This window comes from Ahaetulla prasina, chromosome 5 (genome assembly GCF_028640845.1).
Source record: "Ahaetulla prasina isolate Xishuangbanna chromosome 5, ASM2864084v1, whole genome shotgun sequence".
Taxonomy (NCBI): Eukaryota; Metazoa; Chordata; class Lepidosauria; order Squamata; family Colubridae; genus Ahaetulla; species Ahaetulla prasina.
This window is the reverse complement of record NC_080543.1, coordinates 127,146,306-127,167,035: the sequence shown is the minus strand read 5'-3', so window position 1 is coordinate 127,167,035 and position 20,730 is coordinate 127,146,306. Positions and strand designations below refer to the sequence as shown.

Here is a 20,730-nt window from a genome sequence, read left to right as displayed (position 1 = left end):
AGAATTGACTCGTTCCCACATCTCTGAATGCTTTGAGGTCCACAGGAGAAAAGATTATTTTGCGGCAAACTTTTAAACCGTTGAGAAGGATCAAGAAATGGAAACACTAATGTGTGAAAGGACTCTCCATTTTTATTTAAGCCTGTAAGGGTGACCTACATAGGTTTGATGACTGTAATAATAAGGGAGAAAAATAAGCATGGCAAATTCCATTCCTTCTCTCACTTGTCACCCTTTGTCTTTAAATTTGTCTCATGTCACCTAGCTACGAGTAAGAACTTTAATCAATCTTCACTAAATGGAGATAAATGCCAGTGAGTCATTCAGGGGACAGATAAGATATGCTGGCACTAATGCTTCTGTCTCCTTTTAGGTCATTCGAAAAACCCCGTTGTCCTTGTTTCTATAAGTTCTTGCCTGAAGATATTTAGCAAAGAAGGTATTAAAGCTTTATAAATGGCAGGAAATTTAGCATAGCTTGGTCCAGAATCTGTCCCTGCTGCTTCCTAAGACGAAGGGTAATAAAATGGTTTATTGGGTAGTATACCTTGAATTGGCAGGAGCAGATATTCTATAAAGCAGTGGTTCTCAACCTTTATAGTGCTGCGACCCCTTTAATACAATTCCCCACGATGTGGCGACCCCAATCATAAAATTATTTTTGTTTTGAATTTATCGCGCCTGAAGCCGTATTGGCTAGCGATCTGAACTGCTTGCGATTGCCTTGAGGACGGAGGCATTAAGGAGGAGACTCCTCCCCTATTAAGTTTATCACGCCTGAAGCCAGATTAGGCTAGCGATTGGGAGTGATTGCAGCTGGCTTGAGAGGGAGACATCAGAGCAAAGATTTCTCTCTTTTTTAATTCATCGCGCCTGAAGCCGAATTCGGCTAGCGATTTGAAGAGCCTGCAGCTGGCTTGTGGAGTCAACCATTGGAGCGCGATTCTTCAACTCGCAAGTATACTTCCCATATTTCCGATGGTCTTAGGCGACCCCTAGTAAATCATCATTCGACCCCCAATGGGGTCGCGACCCACAGGTTGAGAACCGCTGCTATAAAAGCTTACTTACTTCTATAGCTCTATTTACAATTCCTTCTTAAGCCTGGAACATCCTTTGTAATACCCTTAGAACTTTCCCAAAGTTTATTAAGAACACACAATACACTACCACTTCTCCAACCAACCTCCCAAAGAACCCAGTTTCAAATAGTTTTAGATCTTATTCTCAATACAAAGAAAGTGTAGAAGCACATTTCAGTCGTTTTCTTTGAATGTGAGAAATCGGACATGAGAGGCATCATCAAGAGCGCTGGGTTCAAACCAAGGGAGAAGGAAGACCATTGCTATCCTTCTCGAATGGAAGAGCTTCGAGGACTGTCTGAAATGTCACACCCGATTGAAGAGTGAGTAAGGGCTGCTGGTGATGCGGGAATCATACCATGCCATATCAGTTAGACTTTTTTTTTTTTTTTTAGTTTTTAATGGCAAGTCTGAGTTTTGGAGAGATAATCAGCAATGGATTTTGCATATAGTTTGTATGTATATGTTTTACATAGGTTTTTTTTTTAAAAGGTGGGAATTAAATTCAAATCGGAGAGTGATTTCAGAACTATTGTCTGATTTATGGCAGCTATGTTATAAAACCTACAATTAAGATGTCCTTTCTTACCAGATATCCCTCTTTTTTCCTGTCTTTTTAGATTTGCTCTTTTTATACACACACACACACACACACACACACACACACACAAGTCAAAGGGATATTATAAACCAGAAGGAACAAAATACTAGCTTATAAGGGAGGAGGAGAAGGAGGAGGAGGAGGAGGAGGCGCAAATGATCAAAGTATATGTGGTCAATTATACACACTAAAATATCATAGCTGTTAGAAAATTTTGCATTGTTTAAAGCTTTTAAAAATCTAGAAGACAAACGTTCTTGCTATATAAAGTAAAGATAATCAATAAACAAATTGACTGATAGAAGGTATTTCTCCTGGTCAATTTCTCCTACTAATATAACTCAAAATGGGTGCTATGATGGTTTTGTTAGAACTCAGATCTCTGAATTTTTATTTCCATAAAAGTCCACTTGATTTTCTGAAAGTTGAGAGGAGAGGAGAGGACTAGCTAGCTTTTCTGAAGGATTTACAGATTACGATATGAGTTTATGGATGATGGAATTTTCCAAAGTCAATTTACAATTTGAAGATGAAACCTCAAGAGATCAAACTATGATCCAATTTCCAGTGACTGAATATTGTAGATTGCAAACTGAGTTAGACCATCATTCCTCCTTTCCCCTTGACCTAGTAGAAGTAGATTTTGGTCTACTAGAAATAGATTGTGGGCTACTTGAAGTAGATTGTGGGCTACACATAGAAACAGCCAAGGTGTGTGTAGCAAGAGAGAAGTCTGGTTTTTTTTTCTCCAAAGGGTCTTTTCAGCTTTTTATTTTGGCCTTCCAAGAAATCTCCCTGCTTCACCTCTTTTCGTTTTGGTTATGATTTAATCCTGAGAAAAACAAGGATCGTTGATAAGAAAAGCATGAGGACTAGGCCAGCTTTTAATCTCATCTTTTCCTGAGCGAATGTGCAGGTCGCAAGTTATTCAAAGTTCTTTGGCTTCTGAAATTTCAGGTTCGGTACTTATTTCCCAATAAGTAGAAAAACTTAAACTTTCTTTTCTTTGCTTTTTCCAAGGACAACTTCCTCTATTAAATGCAAAAGCCTTAATATTTCCTACTACAATAGATTGAAAGAAAGAAAAAAGAATTTTCTTAATCTGAATCGGAACAAAAAATCAACACTCCCTTTTGTGCCATTATGTGTGAACAAATAACACTTCACGAGTCTCTCTTAAACAGCACAATACCAATACAGAAGTTTGTGCACAATGAACAAGCCTACAAAACAGGCATCAAAATAAAACCATTGAAACGTAGGCAGCTTGGTACGAATTTGAAGTTTGATAAAACAAACATGACTTTTCATTTAGATTTTTAAAAAAAGTTTCCTTAACATTGTACCACTAAAGTTCTCCTTTTGGTCAATAATTCCTTGTATTTATTAACAGAATTTGCAATTGTCACTGTGTGCTAATCATGGCTGTGGCTGAAATTTAATTTTTCATATAAGAGAGGTGTTAGTGTCATTATTTGCATGAAAGGACCCCCTTCCTCTTTTCAAGCGTTGGCTTGAAACATTTTCATTTTGCCATTCAGCGATGAATGTATAATATTGTCTGTGATTTTTTTTACGGTACTTAATTTGTGTCCGGCTTAACTCTACGTGGGTTTGTGTTTTTATCAAAGTCAATAGAATAAGAATCTTTACTCTCTCTCTCTCTCTCTCTCATTGATCTTGGTGCATTGTCAAGAATCAAGATACCCATTTTTGTTTGAGACAACCTTTGAAGATGAAAGTTGAAATACTGTTAAGAAAAAGTCAGTCTAATCCTATGAATCTTTATTCAGAAGTGACTCCGTCTGTGCGCTATAAAAAGTATTATGGAGAGTAGAGCCTTCACACCTTAACATTCTGACTAACAATTACACATAATTCCTAACTGAAAAAGAGGTGGATGAAATCCTGTGTTTAATTTTTAACGGTAACCAGTAACCACAACATCCATCAGGTCTTCAAGCTTTCTCATTATGATATTAGCCCTCAGGAAAAGCAACCAGGAATTAACATAACATAACATAATAACAGAGTTGGAAGGGACCTTGGAGGTCTTCTAGTCCAACCCCCTGCCCAGGCACGAAACCCTACACCATTTCAGACAAATGGCTATCCAACGTTTTCTTAAAAAATTCCAGTGTTGGAGCATTCATAACTTCTGCAGGCAAGTTGTTCCACTTATTGATTGTTCTAACCGTCAGGAAATTTCTCCTTAGTTCTAAGTTGCTTCTCTCCTTGATTAGTTTCCACCCATTGCTTCTTGTCCTGCCCTCAGGTGCTTTGGAGAATAGCTTGACTCCCTCTTCTTTGTGGCAGCCCCTGAGATATTGGAACACTGCTATCATGTCTCCCCTAGTCCTAGTAATTACAAAGTCACTTACCTAAAACAATATATGAAGTATGGCAAAGAGTGTTTTTATACTCTTCAGAGATGGTATTCAGTTGGTTCAGACCGGTTCGCCTGAACCGGTAGCAGAAATCATGGGCTCTATGCCATCCTATTTAGGCATGTTTTGGAGGCCGGGCACATGTGGGGAAGGTACACGCATGAGCAAAGTGCATGCGCAGAAGGCCGGGCACATGTGCAGAAGGCAGGCACGTGCACGAACCAGGCATGCACACACATGAAGTGAGTGTGTGCATGTGTGGCGAACCAGTAGCAACATAATGTGAAACCCATCGCTAATACTCTTGTATACTGAAGCTAAGAAAAGCTTCTTTAAATGCTTACTAAAATAATGGAAAGAAATAAACTTATCTTCTGTTTATCTGAAGTTATCACAAAATTATTAACCAGTTTGGCTGGACTGTATCAATTTCCCTCTCAAGAATATAGCAACATGTCTCTATCGGACTTTTGAATACTCAGCTGACAGGTTCCTTAAAACGTATCTTAGATTGCCTGCAAGAAAGAATGGTGGGGCTACAAAATGTAGTAAATGAAGCTGAATTGCTTTAGAATTCAAACATACAAGCACCTGTCACATAAAATCCAAGACTTAACAACCATCAATAAGAAAGACAAAAAAAAAAAAATTGGATAATGGACCAAATGGCAATACCGAGAGACAACAGAATAGAAGAGAAAGAACTGGAGGAAATCACAAAATACAAAGACCTACAGACAGTAATAAAATAAAATATGGCGAAAGATAGAAAAGAAGTAACCAATAATAATAGGCACCTTCGTTTTTTGTTTTTTTGTTTTTTGGAAGAAAAAAGAAGTACCTACAATAGAAGAATGGATATTGAAAGCTGCCAATTTGGCTGAGATGGCGAAAATATCAGCCTTTTTGAAAGACAATACGCAAGAAAGATACTTTAAAAAATGGAAAAAATGGATTGACTATATTCAAAGTAGATATCAGACTAAGAGTTATCAGACTGCCTTTGAATGATTATGATGTATTATTTTTGATTGTTTTCGGGGGAAGTTAGAAATTGATGAGAATTGTAGGGGTATAATTAAGTTGGGACGAAAATTTTTTAGCATATGTTTGTTTTATTTTTAACTATACCTTGTGCTCGTTCCGGGAAGTCGGGGGCGGGGGAGGGGGGTTGTGAAGGGAGGGGGGAGGGGAGGTGGGGGGAAAGGGGGAGAAAATTTTCTGTAAAACTTTTTGAATAAAAAAAAAATAGGCACCTTCGGTACAAACCCAAACATCTGGAGCGCCACTTGAATACCATTGGCATTGAAAAAAAACCACACCACTAGTCAATTACCAAAGGCAGCTTTATTTGGAATGGTTTAAATCCTAAAATAATACCTTGAACAGCAGCAAATAAAAATATCAGCCTATCCGAGGTTCTTGGGAAGGACTTGATAGGTGGCTAAAAATGCCAAATACAGTACAAACATCTGGCTGATTGTTTGGCCAACCATAATAATATCGAACTATTTTTTTCTACAGCTTCCTTTATTACTTGTCGTATAGCTTAGTGATGCTGGTTGAATTTATGGCAACAATAATTCTGATTTCAATTAGATCCTATGAGTTCCCTTGTGTCTCGTTGTTTCGGAAAAGGTAAGAAATCAAGAAAGGCAACCTTTGATCAGTTCCTAGAGGCACATTTTCCATGTTGGCTAGAGAGATGGCCACAGAGGTGAAAATTATTGCACTAAAAGGTCTCTTAATGAGGCCTCGTAGAAGTGCTTCAAGAAGGCCCATTACACATCACATTTATCAGTTCCTTTACCTCAATAATGCTTCCCCATTTAGGGAAAACGCAGATGGGAATCTCTTTCTCAGCCATTTGTTTAAATGATTTGGGGATATTCTACTTAGGTAAAGGTAAAGGTTCCCCTCGCACATACGTGCTAGTCGTTGCCGACTCTAGGGGGCGGTGCTCATCTCCGTTTCAAAGCCGAAGAGCCAGCACTGTCTGAAGACATCTCCATTGTCATGTGGCCGGCATGACTCAACGCCAAAGGTGCACGGAATGCTGTTACCTTCCCACCAAAGGTGGTCCCTATTTTTTCTACTTGCATTTTTACGTGTTTTCGAAACTGCTAGGTTGGCAGAAGCTGGGACAAGTAACGGGAGCTCACCCCATTACACTTACTTATTATTTAGATAATAAATATTATCTAAACATTATTTAATGTTATTAAATAATAATATTAACTAATAACAATAATGTTAATAATAATAATTATTAATTATTATTATTAATAATAATAATTAATAATAATAATAATAACATTATTATTTAAACATTATTTAGAGATAAGTAAGTAGAATTAAGTAATTCTACTTACTTATCTCTAAATACTGCAATTAATTCTGGAAGAGCGAGTGCCACGCTCTTCCTTTGCAAAACTAAGCCCATAGTCGTGAAGATCATATTCTTAGAAAAAAAGAAGAACGGCAAAGATGAATCAATTTACTCTTGTGCAAAATTGTGGATCACCGTCTACTTCATCAGCTGCGTGGGCATCCAAGGAAACGAGGGCCGTCATATGAAACCATGGCTTCATTGCATAGATTGAGGGAGGGGTGTCAATCTATTTTCCAAAGCACCAGAAGGCAGGACTAGAAGCAACGGATAGAAAAACTTCAAGGAAAGAATCAACCTAGAATTGAGGAGAAACTTCCTGACAGTGAGAACCAGCGGAACAGCTTGCTTTCAGAAGTTATGGGTGCTCCATCACTGGAGGCTTTTAAGAGGAGATTGGATAGCCATTTGCCCAAAATGGTATAGGGACTTCTGCTTGTGTGCTTATGCAGACGGTTGGAGTAGAAAACCTCTGAAGTCCGTTCCGGCTCTGTTATTTTGTTATTCCATCATGTCATTGGAAGAGAGCACCAAGGAACCATCATTTCTTTGGTGCTCCTTGATTACAAATATTCTCCATCATTTCGTTGGTGCTCCTTGGTTACAAATAAGGGTCCTTGAGTGGCTCAGACTGCTAAGACAGTCTGTTATTAACAGCAGCTGCTTGCAATTACTGCAGGTTCAAGTCCCACCAGGCCCAAGGTTGACTCAGCCTTCCATCCTTTATAAGGTAGGTAAAATGAGGACCCAGATTGTTGGGGGCAATAAGTTGACTTTGTATATAATATACAAATGGATGAAGACTATTGCTTGATATAGTGTAAGCCGCCCTGAGTCTTCGGAGAAGGGCGGGATATAAATGCAAATAAATAAATAAAAAATAAATAAAAAAATAAAAAATATTCTCCTTTATCTGTCCTGTCCTGTCCTGTCTTGTCCTGTCCTATCCTATCCTATCCTATCCTATCCTATCCTATCCTATCCTATCCTATCCTATCCTATCCTGCTTTTGCCTCATATCTGATGTACCAACCATGCGCAAAAATACCTCGAGAGATATCACCATTTATAGAGACAAAATTTCTATTTAAAATCAAAATAGAACAACGTGGGCAGATTGCAACTACTAAGGAAGAATGAAAATAGAATCTCTTTTTTTTTTTTTTGAATCAGAAAATATCTGCATTAGCTGAATTCATATGAAACATGCAATAGAGTAACTTATCTTCCTCTTGGGGTTGTGTTGTATTAATCTTTTAGTCTAACTGATGAGATAGATAGGATAACAAGAAACTCATTTCATCATATCTGCGAGGAATATAAAACTGGGGTGAAACTGGGGACAAGGAACAGCTTGATTCGCACTAAGTCATACTGTAGATGAGTCCTATTCAAATATTTCCAGGCAGGGTTAGAAAGATGCCAGATTCTAGCAATACCCACCCACTCATAGAATGGATAAAGATTTAAAAGGAGTCCATTATTTTTCTGGCTAATTGCTTTCACTGCAAAAGTGCTGTTCCTGTTAGACAGTTGTTGTTTTTTTATTAGAAATGTACAATTTCCTCCCTTCCTTCCTTCCTTCCTTCCTTCCTTCCTTCCTTCCTCCCTCCCTCCCTCCCTCCCTCCCTCCCTCCCTCCCCTTTCCTTTCCTTTCTCCCTCTTTCCTTTTAATGTTCTTCCTTCCTTCCTCTTTTCTTTTCTTTTCCTTTCCTTTCCTTTCTCCCTCTCCACCTCCTTCCTTTTAAATTTTCTTCCTTTCTTTCCTCCCTCCCTCCCTCCCTCCTTTCCTTTCATTTTTTCTCTCCCTCCCTCCCTCCCTTTTAACTTCCTCCCTCCCTCCCTCCTTCCCTCTCTCCTTCCCTTTTTTTCCTTTCCTTTCCTTTCCTTCCCTTCCCTTCCCTTCCCTTCCCTTTCCTTCCTTTCCTTTCCTTCCCTTCCCTTCCCTTCCCTTCCTTTCCTTTCCTTTCCTTTCCTTTCCTTTCCTTTCCTTTCCTTTCTCCCTCCCTCCCTCCCTTTTAGCTTCCTTCCTTCCTTCCTTCCTTCCTTCTACCCTCCCTCCCTTGTTCCCTCCATTTTGGCATGACACAAAATAAGTCTCAGCTACAATGTGACACAGCAAAATCTAAGCAATTAGCCCAACCTTTAGTTTGCTTTTTGCATCTGGCCTATTTCATTTCTTTATTATCAATTATAGTACAGTCAGTGACCCATAGCAGTATGCATGAGCTGAGTAAAAAAAAAACACCTGCTATTTGAGGTGTTAAGAAATTGTTGCAAGTAGCATGCAAGTTTGTTAAGTAGTGTAACAAACTCATAAAAGAGCTAGCATGCATCAAAACTAGACTAGCCTGCAGGCAGAAAAGAAAGACAAGGTTTTCTTGCATATTTCAGATATATAATGTATTCTTATTTTTATTTTTATTTTTTTACTGCAAGCGTAAACCTTCTAAGGTATGTGGTAGGCATGGGTAAGAATTTTTTATTAAATGGTATATTCACACCATTGTTGCACATACCTATTAAAATTCCATTCAATTCCATTTTGAACAAAATCAAGTTTTTCAAATGAAACATTACAAAACAGCCCACAGAATCTATATTGTGTCTGGGAAAATCTAAGTAGATGACTATATTGACAGATTCCTAGTCAGTTGTAGTTATTTGTTATTGTGCAATTACTCTATTATTTAATTCACACATCTATCATTCAATGTTTCTTTGACATGTCAGAAGTGATAAGGATAAAAGAGAACAGAATGTTGTATTGACATTCAAACAATATGCTTAATAATGTCCAATGGATGCAAAAAAAACCAAAAAAACCCCAAAGAAACTAATTATACAAATAAGGAGAAGTATAGATTATAGATATAGGAATAGGTGGCTGTAGTTGGGGAGATGACCTTGAGATAGACAGATGATAGATAGATAGATAGATAGATAGATAGATAGATAGATAGATAGATAGAAGATAGATAGATAGATAGCGATGGATGGATGGATGGACAGATGGAGGGAGGAACAGACAGACAGACAGAAACTTATTTTATAACCCAAGAAGGCTATCACATTTTTTAAATTTCTGGGATGGGACCAAAGCATAGTCCGGTTTGAAATATTCTCTTTTTAGTTTATTTTATCAATGTTCCTGGGGAATCAGTATTCTAATCTGGTCAAGTTCACAGGGCTGGCAAAAGGGAATAGAGATAAAGCAAAATTAATTCTCAGGATTGCTGATGCATTCCAATTTGCAACTCGACCTTGCAATTTATCTGTTTACTATCAGTATTTCCGGAGTTACTGTTGTCTCTTCATGGATAATCTGATATTACATTAAAACAAAAATAAACCATACATGTTTTGTTTTCAGATTCAACATTTTCTTTCTGGTAGTTCCTTGTCCCAAGCTCAAATTCATTCAAATTTGCAGATGACACCAAGCTGGCAGGAATAGCCAACACTCCAGAAGAGAGGCTCAATTTACAGAAAGATCTTGACAGACTTGAACATTGGGCGCTATCTAACAAAATGAAATTCAACAGTGAAAAAAGTAAGGTTCTACATTTAGGCCAAAAAAACAAAATGCACCAGTACCGTATATGTGGTACCTTGCTCAATAGTAGTACCTGTGAGAGGGATCTTGGAGTCCTAGTGGATAACCATTTAGATATGAGCCAGCAGTGTGCAGCAGCTGTTAAAAAAGCCAACACAGTTCTGGGCTGCATAAACAGAGGGATAGAATCAAGATCACGTGAAGTGTTAGTACCACTTTATAATGCCTTGGTAAGGCCACACTTGGAATATTGCATCCAGTTTTGGTCGCCACGATGTAAAAAAGATGTTGAGACTCTAGAAAGAGTGCAGAGAAGAGCAACAAAGATGATTAGGGGACTGGAGGATAAAACATATGAAGAACGGTTGCAGGAACTGGGTATGTCTAGTTTAACAAAAAGAAGGACTAGGGGAGACATGATAGCAGTGTTCCAATATCTCAGGGGCTGCCACAAAGAAGAGGGAGTTGGGCTGTTCTCCAAAGCACCTGAGGGTAGAACAAGAAGCAATGGGTGGAAACTGATCAAAGAAAGAAGCAACTTAGAACTAAGGAGAAATTTCCTGACAGTTAGAACAATTAATAAATGGAACGACTTGCCTTCAGAAGTTGTGAATGCTCCAACACTGGAAATTTTTAAGAAAATGTTGGATAACCATCTGACTGAGATGGTGTAGGGTTTCCTGCCTGGGCAGGGGGTTGGACTAGAAGGCCTCCAAGGTCCCTTCCAACTCTGTTGTTATGTTATGTTGTGTTAAGTTTATGAGGTTCTTTCTTGACCTTGATTACTACTTGAGGCTTGACAAGATGTTCTATTAAGCCCTTGGCAAGGTTTGGTTGCCTTTTTCTTCCATGACATCAAGAAAAAAGATATATGTGTAACTCAGTGCTAAAAAAAAATGACCAGAAGGGGCTAAACTATAGTAGGTATGGAATCCAATCATTTCTCCAAGACCAGATCCTTTTCTTTCTTTCTTTCTTTTATATTATTTTTTTAATTATTTTTTTAAATATACATCCATATTGTATGTGGACAGAGTTGGTTCTAATTGAATTAATATCGTTCATATTAATTCAATTTGCAGTAACAATATTAATAATCTATCACATTTATCAAATTTAAGTAATCCTCATATTATTTAAACATATATTAAAAGAAATGCCTAATATGGGTAAACTTCTCATCTTTCTATTATTTGTATTCATTCTATAAAAATTTAAATCCTTTTCTACATTTGGTGTGTTAAGAGTGGAAAATGTGGGGTTGGTTCAATCTAATTAATATCCTGGAAAGACCCAGAGTCTAAATCTGGCATTTTTATAGTTGGAAGAGTGATAGAAGAAATAAAAGACTTTGGTCTTTGTGAGGTTTTTGCGGGTGTTTGTATGTAGGTCTTTGGTTATTCAGGTTTTCTCCCGCATAAAATTGGAAGCGTCTTGGCGACGTTTCGACGAAGTCTCATTCGTCATCTTCAGGCTTCAGCTTTGTGCTTCTGGGAGCAATGTGTGACTGCAGCTGTTTCTTCCTTAATTTGAGGACAATCAAGCCCCCACCCAAACAGGACACCCCCCCATCCAATCAGAGCACAAAAAAAACCCCATCCAATCAGAGCACAGCCAAGCTCCCACCCAATCAGTTCAAACCCCCACTAGCAGTTAAAAAGGAAGAAACAGCTGCAGTCACACATTGCTCCCAGAAGCACGAAGCTGAAGCTGAAGCCTGAAGATGACGAATGAGACTTCGTCAAAACGTCGCCAAGACACTTCCAATTTTACGCGGGAGAAAACCCGAATAACCAAAGACCTACCTACCTACATATATATATATAACAAATATATGTATATATATATGTATATATATATATATATATATATATATATATATATATGAATGAATGAATGAATGAATGAAAGAAAGAAAAATACTTTACTAATTTCTGGATTTAAGAACAACCTCCTGTCTTTGGAAGCTTCAAAAAAGTGTTTAATCACTTTGGTGTTTTTTTTTTAATCATACTTTATTCTCTACAACATTTTTTTTTTATTTACATTTATATCCCGCCCTTCTCCGAAGACTCAGGGCGGCTTACAGTGTGTAAGGCAATAGTCTCATTCTATTTGTATATTTACAAAGTCAACAAAATAATTTGAGAATTATTTTACTAACTTGCACTATAGAATCATTTTTAGAATAGAATAGAATAGAATAGAATAGAATAGAATAGAATAGAATAGAATAGAATAGAATAGAATTTTTTATTGGCCAAATGTGATTAGACATACAAGGAATTTTTCTTAGGTGCATATGGTCTCAGTGTATATAAGGAGAATAAAATACTTTCATCAAGAATAAAAAGATACAACACTTAGTGATAGTCAAGGTTACTAATAAGCTATCAAATCGTACTAGGAAACAAATAAAAACAATATAATTGAAAGATACAAGCAACATGGTTATATTAATAAGTGGGAAGAGATAGATACTAGTAAGGAAGAGAAGAATAATAGTAATACAGTCTTAGTGAATAGTTTGACAGTGTTGAGGGAATTATTTGTTTAGCAGAGTGATGGTGTTTGGGGAAAAACTGACCTTGTGTCTAGTTGTTCTGGTGTACAGTGCTCTATAGTGTCTTTTTGCAGGGAGGAGTTGAAACAAATTATGTCCAGGATGTGAGGGGTCTGTAGAAAATAATGTAGAAAAATGGCCTGGAGAAATTGTAAAAAAATATTATTTTCAATGGTGCCCTATTCCAGCCTGCTCCCTGGCCTACAGGGTCTCCAGTCTTAAATGTTGATGCTTTATTAATTATAGAATAAGGCTAAATAATGTGTCTGTGATCTGTCTAGGTTTTGGAATGATTTCCTTAAAGAGCAAGGAGGTTTCATACTCGCTAAATGCTCAGATTAATTTTCTTTTGTACATGTTACTTTGTACCGTATAAATACGTCTTTGGCCTTTTGTGTTCCAGCAGTAACATGATTTAATCATATTTTTTTTCCAATTTAAATTGGGGTCAGGGAAGGTTATCACTACAAATGGGTACCTGATTGTGAAAGTCAAGCATGTTTAAAAAAAAAAAAATCACCCAGTTTTGAATATCCTTTTCAGAAGCCAACGTGCTACTTGTCTGATATTTGCGGGCTTGCAAAATTCCAATGTAGGGCAATTTGTGACAGCCCAATTAACATGTTAATCACCTTTGTAGCTAGCTTCATGCTATGTGATCTGATAACAGGCTGGAAAAAAGAGAGACAGGAACAACCACCAAAAAAGATTGAAGACGTGGAGAAAAATGTCGATTTAGAATGTGATCAAAATGGCCATCTTCTGGCCAACGCAGCTTTTTAACCGATGTTCTCTGATGTAAGAGAACTTCCCCTGAATGCCCCAAATTAAAAACAAGCAAACCAGGCATGCAAAATAAGCAAAGCTAGACTGAAACCTGAGCCTATAAATTGAACAATATAAAAATAAATTAGTTTTCTTTATTATTTTTAAAAGCTGAAAATCATAAGACAATGTCTGATTTACTTTGGGCATGGTGTGCATGCAAATTCATGTTGACTTTAGGAGAAACCCTTCCATACTTCCACCTCTCACAATACTTGACAACACAATATCAACAGTAGAAACCTTCAAATTTCTAGGTTCTATCATATCACGAGATCTAAAATGGACAGCTAACATCAAAAACATCATTAAAAAAGGACAACAAAGACTGTTCTTTCTGCGCCAACTCAGAAAGCTCAAACTGCCCCCAAGGAGCTGCTGATCCAGTTCTACAGAGGAATTATTGAGTCTGTCATTTGCACCTCTATAACTGTCTGGTTTGGTTCTGCAACCCAACAAGAAAGACACAGACTTCAGGGGATAACGAAGCTGTTGAAGTGCTGTCCCGGTGTATGGAAGCCGTACGGGTCTGGATGGGGAGGAACAGGCTCAAGCTCAATCCCTCCAAGACGGAGTGACTGTGGATGCCGGCACCCCGATTCAGTCAGCTGCAGTCGCGGCTGACTGTTGGAGGTGAGTTATCGGCCCCAAAGGAAAGGGTGCGCAACTTGGGTGTTCTCCTGGATGAACGGCTGTCGTTTGAAGATCATTTGACGGCCGTCTCCAGGAGGGCTTTTCACCAGGTTCGCCTGGTTTGCCAGTTGCGCCCCTTCCTTGATATGGATGCCTTATGCACAGTCACTCATGCTCTTGTCACCTCTCGCTTGGATTATTGCAATGCTCTCTACATGAGGCTCCCCTTGAAGTGCACTTGGAGGCTTCAGTTAGTCCAGAATGCAGCTGCGCAGGTGATAGAGGGAGCTCCACGTAGCTCCCATATAACACCACTCCTGTGCAGACTGCACTGGCTGCCTGTGGTCTCTCGGGTGCACTTTAAGGTTTTGGTTACTACCTTTAAAGCACTCCATGGCTTAGGGCCTGCATACTTACGGGACCGCCTCCTGTTACTTCATGCCTCCCACCGACCCGTACGCTCACACAGAGAGGGACTTCTCAGGGTGCCGTCCGCCAAACAATGTCGGCTGGCGGCCCCCAGGGGAAGATCCTTCTCTGTGGGGGCTCCTACCCTCTGGAATGAACTTCCCCCTGGTTTACGCCAAATATCTGACCTTCGGACCTTTCGCCGCGGATTGAAAACGTATTTACTCGCGCGGGGCTGGCTTAAATTTTGTTGTATTTTTAAATTTATATTTTATATTTCTAAATTTTATATGAATTTTAATGGGTTTTTTAGGATTTTAAATGTTTTAAAGTTTTTGGCCAATTGTATAATAAGTTTTTAAATTTTGTTTTAATTGTATATTGTATTGTTTGGGTTTTTATTCTGGCTGTACACCGCCCTGAGTCCTTCGGGAGAAGGGCGGTATAGAAATCTAATAAATAATAATAATAATAATAATAATAATAATAATAATAATAATAATAATAATAATAATAATAATAATAATTAGAACTGCAGAAAAAATAATTGCTACCAACCTGCCTTCCACTGAAGACCTGTATACTCCACAATCAAGAAGAGGGCTGTGAAAATATTTACAGATCCCTCAAATCCTGGACATAAACTGTTTCAACTCCTACCATCAAAACGACACTATAGAGCACTGCACACCAGAACAACTAGACACAAGAACAGTTTCTTCCCGAACGCCATCACTCTGCTAAACAAATAATTCCCTCAAAAATGTCAAACTATTTACTAAATCTACATTGCTATTAATCTTCTCATCGTTTTCATCACCAATTTCTTTCCACTGTATGACTGTAACTTTTTTTTGCTATCATTGAGGGTTAAACTGCAACCTATGCCCATCATTTGTATTGTAAATGTTGTACCTTTGATGAAGGTTTTTTTTTCTTTTATGTACACTGAGAGCATATGCACCAAAACAAATTCCTTGTGTGTCCAATACACACTTGGCCAATAAAATTCTATTCTATTCTATTCTATTCTATTCTATTCTATTCTATTCTATTCTATTCTATTCTAGAAGGACACAGTGCTCAGTACAGTTGGGGGAACAAGAAGAAGGAGCAAGCAAAGGACAGACTGGCTTGATAACCTCAAATCTGATACAAAGTGGAGCATTTGACAATTGAAAGAAGCTGCGCTTGGCAGGGTAGGATGGAGAGCCCTTGGCAAGAATCGGACAAGAGTCGCCAAAAGTCGGACATGACTAAACGGTTAAACAACGAAAATAAATTGCTAGTGGACGCAGATGGTGACTTTGGGTGATCACAATCCCTGGAAGGAAGAACCTGGGTTGAAAGAAGGATTTTAATAGCAAATTTGGAGAGAGAGAGTGAGGGGGGAAGGGAGAGGGGAGAGGAAGAGAGAGGGAGGGAGAGAGAGAGGAGGTGAGAGTGGGAGAAGGGGAGGGGGAGGAGAGGGAGAGGGGCAGAGACAGAGAGAGAAACAGAAAGATGCTTTCACTTGTTCAATGTTCAATTGCAAGTATTCTTAATAGGTTAAAAAAAAAACATCGTGTCTTTAGAAATAAGGAATACATGGAATAAAGAAAGATGCCACAATGCCAGCTACCCAATGAAGGAAAAGTAATGTACGGTCAGAAAAAAAAAAGAAATAAACTTGTCCTAGATTACTAACTAGGTTGTTCTAGACAGTTAAATGTGCTATGATTCATTAAGCATGCTCTAATTTGCTGGCTGTTCCTTTTTCCTTGTTTTTGGCACCATACATGGTAACTTAACCTATGTTCCAATCCTGGCCTCCATTTTCAGTTCCAAAGCTTTATTGTGAAAGTTGTTCTCTCTCTCTCTCTCTCTCTCTCTCTGTGTGTGTGTGTGTGTGTGTGTGTGAGGGGGAAATCCTCTTGAGAACATGAAGTATACATGTCGGTTCCCCTAAGCAATGAAATTAAATATCATTTAATCATTATGTGTCAGGGGTGGCCAGGAAGTGATTTCAGATCAGAGCATTTGTTACCAGAACTTAAGCTATTTCAGAACTTCCTGTCTCATTAGATCGCTGGGTCAATTTCATAAATGTTTGACCAAATGTCATTGCTTCTTGACATTTCAAAGCGGGGCGGGGGTTGGTTTTTTTGCTGAAACAAACCATGGCACAAATTGAGTCAGTAACCCTGCTCTATTCGCAGATTCTTACGTTTTGCAGGAAACTTTCTCCAAAGCCAGATGGCCGAGAGACGAGTAATGATCCCAACTTTGCCCCTAACAGCCAGTTGATGGCAGAGATTTCCCCGGTTCTGAAGGAGTTAAAAGACTTGTTGCTCTTAACAAGGCAACTCATTGTACTGAACCTAATCAGCTGGTCAGTGCAGCTGGTGGACAAAAGATGGATTGTTTTAATTGGGCCCTGGCAACACATTTTGGGACTTAAAATGCCTTCTCTGCTGTCTGCCTCCCTTAAAAGTTCACCGACAGCTTATTCCTGCTATGATTGTCCTCAACAGCTATAAATCTCCAAATGGCTTCAAACGTCTGATAAGAAATTAGGCTCCAGATGAACGCTGGGCGAAGCAGATGCTTGCTTACAATGGCAAGCATTTTGTTGATTGCATCCTTCCCTTTTGAAGCTGAACCCCACCATGTAGGGAGCACAAAGACTGCATTCTTCTACTCTGTAGAGATCCCTAAACCCGTCTAATGCTCTATACTTGCAGCATGTGTCTTTTATGTCTTTCATAATTCTTTTCAGATTTTTTTTTTTTATTTGCATTTATATCTCGTCTTTCTCCAAAGACTCAGGGCGGCTTACACTATGTTAAGCAATAGTCTTCATCAATTTGTATATTATATACAAAGTCAACTTATTGCCTCCAACAATCTGGGTCCTCATTTTAACTACTTTATAAAGCAGCGGTTCTCAACCTGTGGGTCAGGACCCTGTTGGAGGTCGATTGACGATTTGCCAGGGGTCGCCTAAGACCATCAGAAATATAGGAAGTATACTTGCAAGTCGAAGAATCGTGCTCCAATGGTTGACTTCACATTCTTCATATGTTCAAACTTGCCTCCAGAAGTTGTAAATGCTCCAACACTGGAAGTTTTTAAGAAGAGATTGGATAACCATTTGTCTAAAGTGGTGTAGGGTTTCCTGCCTAAGCAGGGGGTTGGACTAGAAGACCTCCAAGGTCCCTTCCGACTCTTCCCTTCCCTTCCCTTCCCTTCCCTTCCCTTCCCTTCCCTTCCCTTCCCTTCCCTTCTTCTCTTCTCTTCTCTTCTTTCTCAACATAGATGATTCCTTCAAGTAGACAGTCTGCATATACTTTTGTGTGCAATGCTGCTACATAGTAATTGATTTGTCTTGATTATTGAGTTCGATCTCATTGGCTATCCAAGGTTGAACAGCCACAATTATGTTGTAATTGTATTTATTTTAATTATGGATTTCCAAACAGAGTGACATTTACACTAGAAAGATTTGATGTTACGAGTGGAAGGTAATGGCTTCTTGTAGCCTAATGGTTTTAAAGGGTTTGCTTTGTTTTGTTTTGATGGCATAGGAGAAAAAGAAATTTGATTCATGTTTGACATTAATGCTTTGCTGAAGATCACAGGCAAAAGTCTTGATTATTTGTTGCAATAATGACCGGTGCAAGGTGGTATGGATTCATAGATGCAGAACTGAAATGGTGGGAAAAGTCAAAGCTGATTCTTATACAACGTTCCTCCAGCCCTTCCTGTCCTCTACCATCCTCTGGAGCAGGGGTCTCCAACCTTGGTCCCTTTAAGACTTGTGGACTTCAACTCCCAGAGTCCCTCAGCCAGCAAAGCTGGGGGGGGGGTGCAGACACAACAGCAACTCAAGGAGGTAGCCATTGTCAATAAGGCCCTCAGTGACTCAGAAACAAAGAGTTTAGCCCTCTTTTCCAGAAATCTTCTGCCCGTTTAGATTAAAGAGGAAGAGAGGGTAAAGATCTTGAGGTGTGATTAAGAGACAGCTAAAAATGGTCATGGTCTCTGGAGGCTTCCCCTCCACTGAAACATTTCGTACCAAGAAAAGGGGTAGCTGTCATTTTTTGGGCATTTGGAAAGGTACTTACAAAATCAAGCTGTTTTTGGGAAGCTATCAGAAATTAAGCAATTACAACGTTTTGGTAAAGAAAGAAGCAGAGCTGCAGCTGTTGACAAGGATAATTGATTTTTCATTATCTTATTTGGTATGAGTACTATCCCTCCAGTACAACACTGAAGGTCTTTTTAGATTAGAGTGATGTATACATTTTGGATGCTTTTAGAACAAGCTCACCAGAGAGTCTTCCAGTCCATAATCAATGACAAGTTCATGATTTAATATCAAGTTCAAAATGATGTAGGAAAGCAACTATTTTTTTTTTAAAAAATGTTTTTTTTAAACGGTTTTCATGCTGTGAGCCTTCCAGGGTTGCTTTAGATGGTCTGCCGTATAAATCTTTAAATAAAAACGTTGTGTTACATGCATAACAACTTGTGATCAGACTGAAAAACAAACCATGCGGTTATTAAGTAAATGAAGACGTAGTTACCAATTCCCCCCCGGTTTTATTTTTCCCCCCAAAAGAACATGTTCATCTATAAAAGAAGAAAGTGTAATCGGAAATAAACTTCCAAATCCTTCATTTCAAGATTCAGCAACTGTTTCTCCATAATATACGTGTCACATACTCAACTCAGTTATGGTAGATTTGTTTTTATAGTATCAAAGCCTTAATGGTCTTATATAGTAAAGAAAAAAAAATGTGTTAATGGTACTTCGAGTCTAATTTCCAAGATTTTTTTTTTTTTTATTACGAGAGGGTGTTAGCAACAATCACTATATTTCTGGCATTTTGTCAGATACTGAAGTGGAAAAGTGAAAACAAGATGGAATTAAAAGCTGGTATTAATATGCATAGAAACTGCTCTACTAAACCTCAGGAGAATACAGTCCAAAGTCTGAACTTCTGTCTTTCTATCTTCCTGTCAGGGGCGAGCAACCAGAGCAACCACATGTGAAAAAAATACATCAGCAATTTAAGAGACTTTTCCAGACTGCTTGCCTTCCCCTGGGAATAGGCAAATAAGATTTCATGTATCTAGGGGGCAGAGGGGTCAGGCATATATCTTTTGTTGTTGTGACCAAGGCCCAAGTTGTTGTGTCCCACTCCCACTCTGACGAACGAGTCAAGGAAGTCCGTAACAAACTTGGCAACAAAGCCTCTGCAGCTTGCCAAGTTCCTTCGACGTTTATCAGGGCGGGCAGGAGTCCAAGTTGTGACTTCAGCGATAGGGTCCGATATCAGCAAACTAGATAAGACTTTACTTGAGTCAAGGTTGGAATGCCAAAAGCAGTTCGTTTATATAGGCTGTGGGGTGTGGCTCCATGACTCAGCATTTATCCAGACCTGCCCCACCCTTCCTTCTGCTGGTGTCCCCCTCAGATCTCTGGAAGTGAGGGTCCACCTACTCTGAATTGTCTTCAGCTGGATCTGCTGTCAGCGTCTGGGAAAGGGAGGGGTCAGAGGGAGTAGGTCCGGGTAATTCCACCACCTGGCTGGCTTCCTGCTCTGAAGGCTGAGCCAAAGGAACACACGCTTTATGAGTGAGGTTTATTGGGCTTCTCCTTTCACTCCTTGAATCCTCTCCAGGCATGGGGCCAGGGCCAGGGGCTGGAGTCATGACAGGCCTTTCATCTTCATTATCAGACTCGGAGTCTGATGAAAGGTCCGGTTGGAGATGGGAGGGGCCCGGCTGAGGAGAGGAGGGAGGACGAGTCACAAAACAAGTAGTGATTACTAAGCACAATTCAGTCCTCAACAAACATTCTATTTTTTCTTCAAAAAGTTCATAAAAGAATCAGAGTCCATTACAATTAATCATCAAAAAAAAAAGTAAAAAGACAGACAGAGGGAGAGATGAAGAAATGTAATCCAAGTAACTACCTATACTACCTACTTGCATATTACGCTTCCTCTGTGAGTAACTTACTTATTCACACATTTTTGTTAGTATGAATCATTGATAATTACAGACGCACAAAACTAATGTGTCATTGCTAGTTTTTGTTTCTGGTATTTTTTTAGATGAAAAACATACCCTATGATTTAAAGCTCTGTAGCTTTAAAAGTCTCAGTACAGTTTATTATTTGTCCTCTCTCATTTCATTAAAATTGAGTAGATAATAATGCAGCATTCTGAACCTACGTTTGTGCCTACAATACATCAGCCTTAGGATTTCTTCATGGTGTTTCATTTACTCTGAATT

General features: G+C 38.8%; 1 protein-coding gene across 1 annotated transcript in view; it reads right to left on the bottom strand.

Annotated features, from left to right (window-relative positions):
- The window catches only part of LOC131199980 (protocadherin-9-like), a 569,784-nt gene extending 552,990 nt beyond the window's left edge, over nucleotides 1-16,794 (bottom strand). Inside the window, exon 1 of the mRNA XM_058186267.1 lies at nucleotides 16,651-16,794. Within this exon, the coding sequence (XP_058042250.1) occupies nucleotides 16,651-16,794 (144 nt within the window). The remainder of the gene's footprint in view (nucleotides 1-16,650) is intronic.
- Nucleotides 16,795-20,730: the final 3,936 nt, after the last annotated feature.